This window comes from Anguilla anguilla, chromosome 5, assembly GCF_013347855.1.
Source record: "Anguilla anguilla isolate fAngAng1 chromosome 5, fAngAng1.pri, whole genome shotgun sequence".
NCBI classification, from domain to species: domain Eukaryota; kingdom Metazoa; phylum Chordata; class Actinopteri; order Anguilliformes; family Anguillidae; genus Anguilla; species Anguilla anguilla.
This window is the reverse complement of record NC_049205.1, coordinates 8,544,161-8,556,284: the sequence shown is the minus strand read 5'-3', so window position 1 is coordinate 8,556,284 and position 12,124 is coordinate 8,544,161. Positions and strand designations below refer to the sequence as shown.

Here is a 12,124-nt window from a genome sequence, read left to right as displayed (position 1 = left end):
GGTCCAGTTACCTAACCTCTGAACCACATGTTTCCATCCTCCTGCTGTTCTTCAGAATTGCCCCCTAGCCCGCACCCCCGCCGCCCCCCCCCCACTTCTCAGCAACAAGTGGTTTATTATCATACTGCACAAATGCACAATGTTAAGAGGTGTGACCACAAATTTAACACCATTAACGCTATGTTTGTGTGAATGTTTTTTTTGCGACCTATCTATACATATAGTCTCTACATATAGCAGCAGTTACAATGCTCGTTGTACATTTACCCATCTGATTCATATACATTAAATCTGTGCGCAGTGTCTCCCTCCCTCCTGTGGTCCTCACTTACATTACATTACAGGCATTTGGCAGACGCTCTTATCCAGAGCGACGTACAACAAAGTGTATAACCATAACCAGGAACAAGTGTGTCGAGAACCCTAGAGAGAAGTACCGTTCCAAGTGCAGGGAACAACCGCATAGTTCAACTTGGGCCCTGAAGGATAAACTGATTAATACCAACACAAACGAGAACAGCAACAACGCAGTCTACGCAAAAATACAAGCAGTAGATAAGACGAGTGCATTAACTAAGTCACCTACGAAACAGCTACCTAGTTACAACCCTAAGCTTACAGTTAATTTAGAGATTACAGGGAGGTAGGGAGGGATGGGGAGAGGTGCAGCCTGAAGAGGTGAGTCTTCAGTTGTCACTTGAAGTGGGTCAGTGTCTCAGCTGTTCTGACCTCCACGGAGAGGCCATTCCACCATCGTGGGGCCAGGACAGACAGGAGACATGTTCGGGACACTTGCAGTGTCCTGTGTTGTAGCATCAGTGAACTTGTGGTGCGTTTGGTTCAGTCTGAGCTGGTATGTGTGTGTGGCCCTGACCATCCTTCTGAGTTCATTACGACCCAGAGACCCAGAAACTCAGATCTGATCTATTGTGACATCCTGTCTCTCAAGTCTGTAGCTCAGGGCTGCACAACCCTGTTCCTGGAGATCTACTGTCCTGAGGGTTTTCAATACAATTCTAAGCACACCTCATTCAACAGCTAGAGATGTCATTGAGCTCCCAATTATTAGAATCAGGTGTGCCAAATTAGGGTTGAAATGAAAACCTACAGGGTTGGACAGCCCTGCAGCAGTTCTATAATATGCTCCACAGGTTTTTCAACACTAGGGAGCGCTGTTTAGCAACACGTCTCACAAAGCACCCTTTTGGCAAGTCAGAAACAAGTACATTTATTTATTTGGTAGATGTTTTTGTCTAAAACACCTGAAAAAAAAGACCTAAATTTGAAATTCCATATCGATTTGCATCTGGATGAGAAATTTGAGTGGAGTTGTTTAATGTGAACAGAATCGAAAGCACTTTGTAAAGCCCGAATCAAGGAGATAGCAGTTAAACAGCAATTGCAATTAGGTTTGTGACCATTAGATGTCAGGACTGTTTTGAGTACTGAATAAAAGTAAGCATTACCCCTGCACTAGTTCTAGACTGCACTGATTAGGGGGGCAGACACAGATTTGGGGCGGGTTGGGGGGCGGGGGGTGTGCAATACAGTTTACAGGCTTTTTTTTTTTGTATGCTACAGTGTGTATTGTCGTGCTGCAAGGTGAAGCACCATCCAATGATTTTTTTTTTTGAGACATTTGTTTGGATCTTAGCAGATAAGATGTTTGTGGACACTTCAGAATACATCCTGCAGTCTTCAGCTGTCATTTGTGCACTTATCAAGAAATGCAGCTAAAATGTCAGATGGCAATAGGGCTAATTAATGAATTAAGGCCAAACATTGGCATGAAAACCAGAAACAGATAAGACCCTTGTTGCCCACCTCTGTTCTAATGATAGATTATATCCCTGGTCCCCAAGTCAGGTCCAGAATCGCAGATCTGTTGGTTTTTATATTTGCCAAAAAATCAAACTCAATAAAACAGACCAGGTGAATTTACATTGTAATAAACTGCTTTAATTTACCAATTAAACACTGAGTAACAACAAAAACCAGGAGACCTTATAATAAGTGGTCTCCAACCCTGGTCCTGGAGAGCTACAGGGTCTCCTGGTTTTTGTTTTCTCCTTAAAATCAGCACCCAGTTGAGACCCAAGACACCAGGTGAGTTGAGTTAACTGTGTAATCAACTGCTCTAATTGATTCATGAAGTGCAGAGTCACTATGAAAACCAGCAGACCCTGTAGCTCTCCGGGACCAGGGTTGGAGACTTGGAGACCACTGGTTTAGAATGTTTCCTGGTGGCCAGAACAAATGACCAATTTTCAAGTGAACGAAAATTCAGTTTAAGCGCCTAAATGAGGGGAAAACACATTTTATTGTTTACACGCCCTCACTCTAATAGCGGAGCAGTATATGACTTGATGATAATGATCATAATAGCCTATTATAGTGACAGTCGAAATGATCATTCGTCTCCAGTGTTTGATGATCAGAATTGCTATCGTAGTTCCTTACTATGCTACCATAGCACAGTAAGGATCTGTGGAACGGATTACCGAGACTCTCATAGGGCAGGCTTTAAGACCACGCTGTTGTCATCTTGTCCAGCGGAGAGGCTGATGGGGGAATCTCCGATCGCATCGCCAGAAAGCAACAATGGGCCGCTTACCTGAGGATGGTCCCGTCCGATAACAAACGCGCCGGTAGCGAAGGAATACTGCATTTAGGATATGTTGTTAAATAGCACGCCTTTAGCCGAAAACACGTCGTCTGGTTTTTTAATCTCGTCGTAATTCTCATCGAAATCATTTTCAGTGGCGTTTTCAGCCGGATCATTCAGTGATGGAGCATATCAGAACGCCCAAGGTAAACCATCCTATTTTCTGTGGTGATGGGGAAAAAAAGCTACATTTAAGCATTTTAGCGATGCATGTTGCCATATTTAGTGATACCGTGTGCAGCCCTTTACCATTGGCAATGCGTTTGCTCTAAAGGCGCAAGCAGGCTATTCCGTACATTTATAATATGCATACGCATGATGAACGTCATGTCAGTGCCTTTTCTTAAATCCCAATATTAAATTGACAAACACACATGTGCACATATACGGTGCACCGCCCGGGTTTGTATGTATAAAGACCGAAAGTAGGCTATAAGCCGATAATGGGCTATACAATCTTGTGCTGGAGGGATGACAGCTGGCTAACTAAATTGCAAATTTATGTCATGTTCTTTGCCTGCGACCGTTAAACATGATATGTGTGCTTCGAAACTTGACGCTGTTTGTCGAGGCGTGTTTCTTCCACGTTTATTCATCATCGGTTATTCCCGCTGGGTGTTATTCTGTTGGGTCGTGTTTGTATAGCTGGAAAGGCCTAATGTAGCCTCCATCTGTGCGCAAATTACCCATCACTGTGCACTCCTAAAGTCACATCCCGTACGACCTTGGCAGCTTTTCTCAGAGGGAATTTAACTCCTCCTATATAAAAAAAAAAAAAACAACAGTATAGCTAAGAGCCATCTTTATCCTTGGACCGCCTGTAATGGCCTGTACGAGGGCGTTTACAGTCCAACGCAAAGAGCGCAGCTTTTATGCGCGTTTCTATAGAAGCACTGCATTGTAGCATCGGTGCTACATTAATTGCCCCGTGTAAAGCAGTCTATGAGCCGAACAAAAGCAGGTTTCTTGTATGGCCAAATCTTCCTGAAGAAAAGTTGGACTAAATCACACTTAAGACGGATACAAAATCTGTCCATGACTAGGGTATTGACACCTTATATCATTACTGCATTATGAAGTGTGCGTGCGTTACGGAGAGATGCGATTAATTAATTAGAAAATGACTGATGTGAGTGGAATACTGTGCAGTTAACAGTTTCTCTCCTTCTTCATCCCAAGGTTGAAAACGTCCGTCTGATTGACAGAGCGTCTCCGAGGAAGGTGTGCATTGGCACCTTGTATCTGACGGGGACTCACACCATCTTTGTTGAAAACGCGCCCGAGACCCGCAAAGAAACATGGGTAGGAAGTGACACCGCTGAACCCGGCTTTAATATTCTGCCTGTGTTGGTTTCCCATCAGATTCCGCGTGTTCTTGAGCGATGCTATGGCAGTTTAGGGGAAATGAGAAATTCCTGTGTGGTGGTTTAGAATAAATCACAGTCATCTGTGCATGCATTGTTGCTCTACTAAAAAAAAAAACAAAAAAAAAAAAACCTTTGCACCTGTGTGTGTAAGTGGTTATGTGTGTGTTTGACGTTTTTTCAAATTCTGTCACCGTACGCAGAGCTGTTCTCTAAATATTTTCTCTAAATGGTAATCCCTGTATATACAACAGTCACTTACCCTGACTCGTGTGGTTCTAACCTTAAAGTACCGTGAATCTGGCCTGGTTGGCGTTCTGAGATGGGACAAGGTTGCTTAATCTGCTTTGCTTGAAAAAACAATCCCAAACTGAAATTTTTAGTACGTTTCAAGCAAGTTGTAAGGAAATGTGGCCTTTGGACATTTTGTGAAGGTGACCCCCCCCCGGCCTCGCCCCCCTGCAGATCCTACATAGCCTCGTCTGTGGCATCGAGAGGCCGCCCGCAGCCCCCTCCGGATACCCCCTGCTCATTCGCTGCAAGAACTTCCAGGTCATCCTCTTCCTCATCCCCCAGGACAGGGACTGCCAGGACGTGCAGCTCTCCCTGACACGCCTGTCCCGTCCAGGTGAGGGCCTCATGCCGTCCCATCAGGGACCGGGACGGGCTTTAAACACACTGCTTTTTTTTTTTTTGCGGAGCGATGTCGTCCGCCCCTCATCGACTCAGTCAGTCCTCCATGGGTCCTCCATTAGTGGTCAGGCGTGGCACATAAAAGACAAGAGTTTGCCACCCAGATCTTGGAAAGCAGACAGGCTGCCATTTTAAGTTTTCTCAGAATGCGGGACTGTTTTGGTTGTGGGAGGGGGAGGTTTTCTCAGGATGCGGGCCTGTTTAGGTTGGGGGATGGAGAGGGAGGGGGAAGGGGGGTGGATGTGGAGTCATGTGCCCGTGCCTCTCTCCCACCCTGCAGAGAGGTACGGGGAGCTCTCCTGCTTCTCCTTCAACCCCAAGGTGGACCAAGAGGACCGAGAGGCGGCCTGGACCCGCGTGGACCTCAGGACCGAGTACTGCCGCATGGGGGTGCCAAACCAGCTCTGGCAGCTCACACACGCCAACAGCGAGTACAGGGTGAGTGCCAGCCTTTGCCCTAAACCAGGCGATGCCCAATAACTGAGCTGTGGAATGAACAATGGCTATAACAATACAATGCTGTAGAAAAGCAGTGAATTTCATGCATTTCTGTAAGAAGGTAATTCCTTTGTTCACAGCAGTGATATTAAGTAGAATGATTTATTTTCAGTATGTGTTTTAATTCCCACCAAGCAGTTCCAGACCAATAGCAGTTGCCATGCAACAGGAGGAGGGTGGGGTTAGGGTTAGGCCTGACCGTGCTATTTGTTTTACAGATTTGCGATACTTACCCATGTGAGCTGTACGTCCCGAAAACGGCCACGCCCCCCATCATCGTGGGCAGCTCCAAGTTCAGAAGCAGGGGCCGTTTCCCAACGCTTTCGTACTACCGTCGAGACAACCACGTGAGTCCTGATTGGTTCAGAGGGCGCTTGAGTCACAGTTAGTTATTTCAAAATGGGCGAATCTGGTGGTTTACCTGTAGCATGCCGTGCACGGAAGAGCTTGAACCAGCGGCCGTTTCCTCCACCCAGGCTAGCATCTGCCGCAGCAGCCAGCCCCTCACTGGCTTCAGTGCTCGCTGTCTGGAGGACGAGCAGATGCTGGAGGCCATCATGAAGTCGAACCCGGGCAGCCAGTTCATGTACGTGGTGGACACCAGGCCCAAGGTGAGTCCCTATGTAGGAGTCAGGTGGGAAAGCGGGAAGGGGGAATGGAGGTGATGGAGGGGTGGGGGGAAGTAAGGGAAATAGAGAAGGGAGAGGGGAGAACAAGGATTGGAGGAGAGGAGAGGTAGGGGAGTATATTATTTTGAGGATGCTGGTTGCTAAAATGAAACCAAAAACACCACATAAATTCATTACACAGGGTTAACTGTAAGGTGGATTGGAACGGGGGGGTTATGCTTCAGACTCTCATACATGTATTATTTTCTTGTGTCAAAGGTGCATTTTTCCCCCAAGAATGTGATTAGACATTTGCATTACGTGTAATGACGCAGTGAAACATCTGAAGGTGCATGTGGCTGTTACTGATGAGCACCGTGACTGCAAGCTCCATTAACGTGGATCCGTTGGTCTTCACGCTGTCGCCCTTCGTACCTGTTTCCAGCTGAACGCGATAGCCAATCGCGCTGCAGGAAAGGGCTATGAGAACGAGGACAATTACTCCAACATCAAATTTCAGTTCATCGGCATTGAGAACATTCATGTGATGAGGAGCAGCCTGCAGAAGATTCTGGAAGGTAAAAGTTGATCGTGGGGGTCATTCTGCTGGAACCATTTCCTGATATTCCTGATATGGCTCTGTGGCCAATTCAGATATTTGGAATTTGAGTTGAATTGGAATTGAACTGGAATATTAATTTGGTTTTTGAGATTAGCTTTACATTGGGATTTATCTGGAAATGGAATTGAATTTTATCATAACTCAATTCTCCTCTGTCCTCGCCTCTGGTATTTGGATATTTTACTTCCTCTGAGAGCATTGTGCAGTGCACCAGCACTGAACTTATGAACTTTTTCAATGAAAATTACTTGTTCTAGAATGTGTTTAGTGTGAAACCTGTCATAAGGACGCTTCCTGTTTTGCGGTTGGTCTGCAGTGTGCGAGGTCAAATCGCCCAGCATGAGCGACTTCCTGTGGGGGCTGGAGAACAGCGGCTGGCTGAAGCACATCAAAGCCATCCTGGACGCGGGCATCTTCATCGCCAAGGTAACATCATCACCTTCATCACCGGGGTCAGAGCACTCTGTTCAGAGTAACGTCATTATTCAAATGTTAACGGCATTTTCATTGGACCAGGATCTTTACCATGAAGTTAAGGTGTAAGTCTTTATGGATCTAATAAGGCCATAGCCCGGGAAAGAGCAATAGCTTTAAACCGTCTTTATTACACAGAGATCTGTGCTGTTGTGGTGTGAATAGCCAATTTATCACCAGCTTGATGGGAAAACCTTTTGGCAGTGTCCAGAATTACATCTCTAGGGTATAACTACCAACGGCATGATGAGGAGCTTCCAGTGAAGCCAGTGGCTTGCTTTTTTTGTCTCCTGCGCGTATGTGTGTGCGTGTGTGTGTGCGCGTGTGCGTGTGTGCTTGTGTATGCGTGTGTGTGCGCGCGCGCGTACATGTGCGTGCGTGTGTGTGTGTGAGCAGGCGGTGGCGGAGGAGGGTGTCAGTGTGCTGGTGCACTGCTCGGACGGCTGGGACAGGACGGCTCAGGCCTGCTCTGTGGCCAGTGTGCTGCTGGACCCGTATTACAGAACCCTGAAGGGCCTCATGGTACAACCCAATGCACATCACCTACTGCCTAATACACCATCTGCCTAATACACTCCCAACATTCGCCTAATGCACCCCCAACATCTGCCCTATACACCTCAACATTTGCTTTATACCATATCTATTCACATTTTTATAAATGCATGTGTCGTCTCTCCAGAGGTTTATTCAGTCATGGGGTCACCCTACAAACAGGCTTTCTGTGAACTGGTAGGACCGATTTTAAGGATTGATTGGGGGCTCTGTGTTTATCCAGGTGCTCATTGAGAAGGACTGGGTGTCATTCGGACACAAGTTCTCTCACAGGTGAGAGATCGAATCTTCAGCTTGCATACTCACATTCACACACTGCATGCGTTAGGCCAATCTTGATATTACATTTTTCTCAGTGTGCCTTTTCCTAGTGGTTTGTTACATGCTGATTACAGCAGTTTAAGAAACTTGTCTATTAATTTCTTGAAGAGGCAGGCATAATCTATACTTTTGATGCTGCTGTCAGCATATGGAGAAAAGCATTGCGCTCTAGGACTCATCAGTTTTTTTGTTTTTATTGAGATAGCAAGAACATGCAAACAAAAAAAGTGAGGCTGGCAAAAAGTTTCTGGCCATCTTCACGCTTCTGGTTTCCTGACAGACCAGTGTGTTGTGTTTGCACCCAGAATGGTGTCTGCTAGGTCCAAGTCAACCGTTACAGCGCTCAGCTGAACCTGAACTAGTTAATATTTACGGCTAATATTTTTCAGCTTGTTGTTTTCAGTGTAATATAAAATCACGGCAGATAGATAGTTAAATTCTGGCACATTGCTCCGGGTGCAAGACATTCGACGGCATAACCCGAAAAGCAAAAATAAATCACCACGTGTTCAGCACAATTCACACTCCTCTCTCACGTTGCACGGAACAGTGAAGGAGAAACGGTACATTTCCTTGCCAGCTGTGCGGGTGTTGACCAAAGTAGTTTCCACTTCCCTCACTGCCTCCCTGTCCCCCCTGCAGGTACAGCCACCTGGACGGGGACCCCAAGGAGGTGTCCCCTGTGCTGGACCAGTTCCTGGACTGTGTGTGGCAGCTGACGGAGCAGTTTCCCTGCGCCTTCCAGTACAACGAGCGGCTGCTCCTGCAGCTGCACACGCACATCTACTCCTGCCAGTACGGCAACTTCCTGGGCAACAGCGAGAAGGAGAGGAAGGACCTGAGGTCAGGGCAGGGCAGGGCAGGGCAGGGCGGGGTTGGGGCGGGGCGGGGGCTCTAGAGATTGAGGGGGGCGAGGATTGCCAGGATTGGGGAAGGTCTGAAATAATGGATGGGGTGGGGCATTAGATTGACTGGTGGGTGTGGGGTGGGGCATTAGATTGACTGGTTGGGGTGGTGCATAAGAGAGACTGTGTGGGGTGGGGTGGGGCATTAGAGGGGGCAGGGCTGGGATTGGGGTGGGTGGGATTAGAGAATGGAACCTCCCCCCAAACCCCCCAGTGTTCCATAGATTCAGGACATCATCACCAAATATGGGGAAGTAGCCTCTTGGGGTTGGTGAGGTGCTAATGTAGCTATTCCTGACAGTCATTTACAGATGGATTCTCAAGCATTTTTTCATTAACTGGCTTTGGGTTTACAGTCTTAATTAACTAAAAGCTTTGATGTCAGAGGAGTCCGGAAATAGGCCCTTTTGATATAGTGTAAACGAGTTCATTTTTTTCCCCCTCCATACAATTTATCCGACTGAATCTTTATTTGGCAGAGCCTTGTACAGATCTAATTCGTAATCTCAGTACATGATATATCACCTGTCCACCGATTATTGTAAGCTTGCCCGAACAGGCAGGTATGTACCGGTGACATACCTGAGTACGTTACAAGAACCTGACAAAATTCCAGCGACAACTGAAGAGACAAGTTCTGTCATGCTGGGGGGTTATGTATGTTAGTGCCCAAGGGAAAAGGCGAAATTCCTTTAAGATGGCTGCCCCAGATTCATTGGTGGAAAAATCCAAACCAAATGTAAGTTGGCAGAAAGACACACAGTCGCATGTAGGCAGGTGTAGTCAAGATCAGTTTTTCTCAGATGTCTCTCAAAAAAAATACAATTTTTTTGCATGGTGTTTTCATTTGGAACAGAATTCGGGAAAGGACCCAGTCGCTGTGGGCGCACCTATGGGAGAACAGACTGATCTACATGAATCCCCTGTACCGACTGGACCACGGTCAGGCGCAGGGAGTCCTGAGGCCTGACACCGCCCCCTACTGTTTCAAGTGTGTAACTGCACCTTCTCGGTGTGAATGATTGCCATTTCTGTAAAAAGACAAGCGATTGCTGAAAGGGTTTTAGATAAGTTGTTCCCATTTGGGTGAATTGCTTTCTTTCCTGGCTGGGAAGTCATAGACAGCGGGTCTGTAGGTGGAGTGTGTGTCAGTAGAGATCGGGTGTGCAGGTGGAGCAGAGGGAGAGTGTATGTCTCTAAGGGTCTGGCTTCGTTTCCGGCCCCAGGTTCTGGAAGGCGATGTACTGTCGATCGGAGAAGGGGACCGTCCCACAGCAGTCAGCAGTGGACTTCCTGATGGCTGTCAAGGAGGAGACACAGCAGCTGGAGGAGGAGCTTGCATGCCATGAGGAGGTACAGCAGGAGCAGGAAAATCTAAGCTCTCACACACACACACACACACACACACACACGTATATAAATGATATGTAGTATTTCTGTATATATAGTACTATTTGTTTTAAAAAAACAAACACAACTCCTGAGATGTGTATATATTGTTGAAAGAACCTATATTTGCATTCAAGCATTTAGAATTATTTTATTCTTTTTGTTTCTATGGTAACCAATGCTAAGGAGCAGATGGATTAGGCTCCTGTTACAAAATGGCTTCTCAAGATACTTTTTCCACATTGTGAAGAATTTAAAATAATAATGAATCTGCTGATTTGGCATGGGCCTTTCATGCCTCACATTTGAGTTGGTCATTGACCGTCCTGTAAATCTGGTGTCTAGCTGTGTCACCTTAGCAGCTGAAATAAAAGGGTATTCTGCCATATTTGATTTTCATGGGACTATCCACATAACTTATCAAATGATATGATAGGTTAATGTTATTTGGATTGTGCATTGTTCTTTTAACTATTTGTATGACTGACCCTAGAAAATTGCCAAGCTGGGGAAACTGCGAGGGAAAGTTTTCGAGACCAACGTGAGCACAGCAGATCAGAACAAAGATGGAGAGACCGGTGCCCCCCAGGACTATACAGGCGTCGTCCCGCAGGGGGAGCCAGAGAGCTCGCCGCTGATCCTGCCCCGGGACACGCTGAAGAGCTCCGACCCCGACCTGTCCGTCAACAGCGATCAGGAATCGGGCGTGGCCGACCTCAACTGCCTCTCGCCCATTGGCGGGGAGGAGAGTGGCAAGGACCCCTACTCGGAAGAGGCTGCCTACGCCACTGCCTGATCAAACACGGCGTGCCGGCAGTCTGGAGGGAACACGCCCAGTGCACCATGGGTAAGTTTCAGATTCACAGTACTCTAGTGTCTAATGGCCTTTTATGCATCAACCCATAGTATTCTCAGCCAGTAAGCACTAAGAAGTCTGACTTTTTAAAATGACGGCCCAATTTGGCTTAATATTGTAACACCGGGATCGTCGAATCACGGTCCTTGAGGGCCAAGGACTGCTGATTTTCCTCCCTTCCTTTACCTGGGAGTCAGGTGTGAAGGCAGTCTGTGGTAACTGTTCAGTTAATTACCTGGGACGAAAGAAAACCAGGACCAGATTTCTCGATCCCTGTTCCAACACATACACTTATGTGAAACCTTGGCAAGACACCCGTTTCCTCAGATTTGTATTCTTCTTTTAGAAAGCAAATCGTTCAACCTTAATTAATTAATTTAAAATTGTGTGAATCTGTTCCCCCTCGCTACAGTGTGCCATATGATGAACATTGAGGGGAATATTGGTTCAGAAAAAGGAGGTAAGAAATGAGCTGGGGAAGAGAACACACAGGGACCCAAAGGGAATGACAATAAGCTCAATATGCTATCTTTACTCGAATCCAGCCTTTGTCCACTGGAACAACTGGAATATATTCTTTCATTTCTAAAAAAAACAAAAAACACTGTTGGAAATAATTTTGTATGTCGTGGATGTAGTTCTTTATGTTACTGTAAAACACTACTGATTACCCCCTCTACCCCTCCCTTCTTTCCCCCTTTTGAAGACAATACTGTGCAATAGACTAATGTTCAATCTTAAAATTAATGGTTAGAATACATAACTTATTCTAGCATTTTAATGTGCTGCGTTAGCTTATTGGTGTTTTTTTGTGCAGAATGTTGGTTATAGTATAAAATGCACTAAAGTACAAAAGCGGCTCCTGTTCGGTATTGGGAATATTTACATTTAAAGGACGTGCCGTTTCTATGAGAAACTTTTTTAAGAGCCGATGGAACACAATGTAAATTTACTGATTTAAACTTTACAAAAACAAATCTCTTCCTATCAAGAATATTCTGTGATATGGCTCAGCTTTCAATGCAAATGAACCAGACCTGATTAAAAGTAAAAGTGGGACTATGTAATATCAGCCAGTAAAATCATTTCTTAGGAGTGGTATCAATAAACCCATCTCCTCCTGTTACATGAAATATCCTTAAAATTATGAAATAAAACATTAATCCTTAGATGT

At 45.9% G+C, this 12,124-nt stretch overlaps 1 protein-coding gene across 1 annotated transcript; it reads left to right on the top strand.

Moving 5' to 3' along the window:
• Positions 1-2,317: 2,317 nt before the first annotated feature.
• On the top strand, positions 2,318-12,119 carry mtmr7b (myotubularin related protein 7b). The gene is made up of 15 exons (XM_035418677.1): positions 2,318-2,811; positions 3,845-3,967; positions 4,495-4,657; positions 5,003-5,160; positions 5,439-5,567; positions 5,697-5,831; positions 6,274-6,406; positions 6,767-6,876; positions 7,321-7,446; positions 7,703-7,752; positions 8,443-8,643; positions 9,562-9,696; positions 9,932-10,058; positions 10,588-10,941; positions 11,363-12,119. Exons 1-14 carry the CDS (start codon positions 2,788-2,790, stop codon positions 10,888-10,890), a joined length of 1,917 nt encoding a protein of 638 aa, XP_035274568.1. The 5' UTR covers positions 2,318-2,787; the 3' UTR covers positions 10,891-10,941; positions 11,363-12,119.
• Positions 12,120-12,124: the final 5 nt, after the last annotated feature.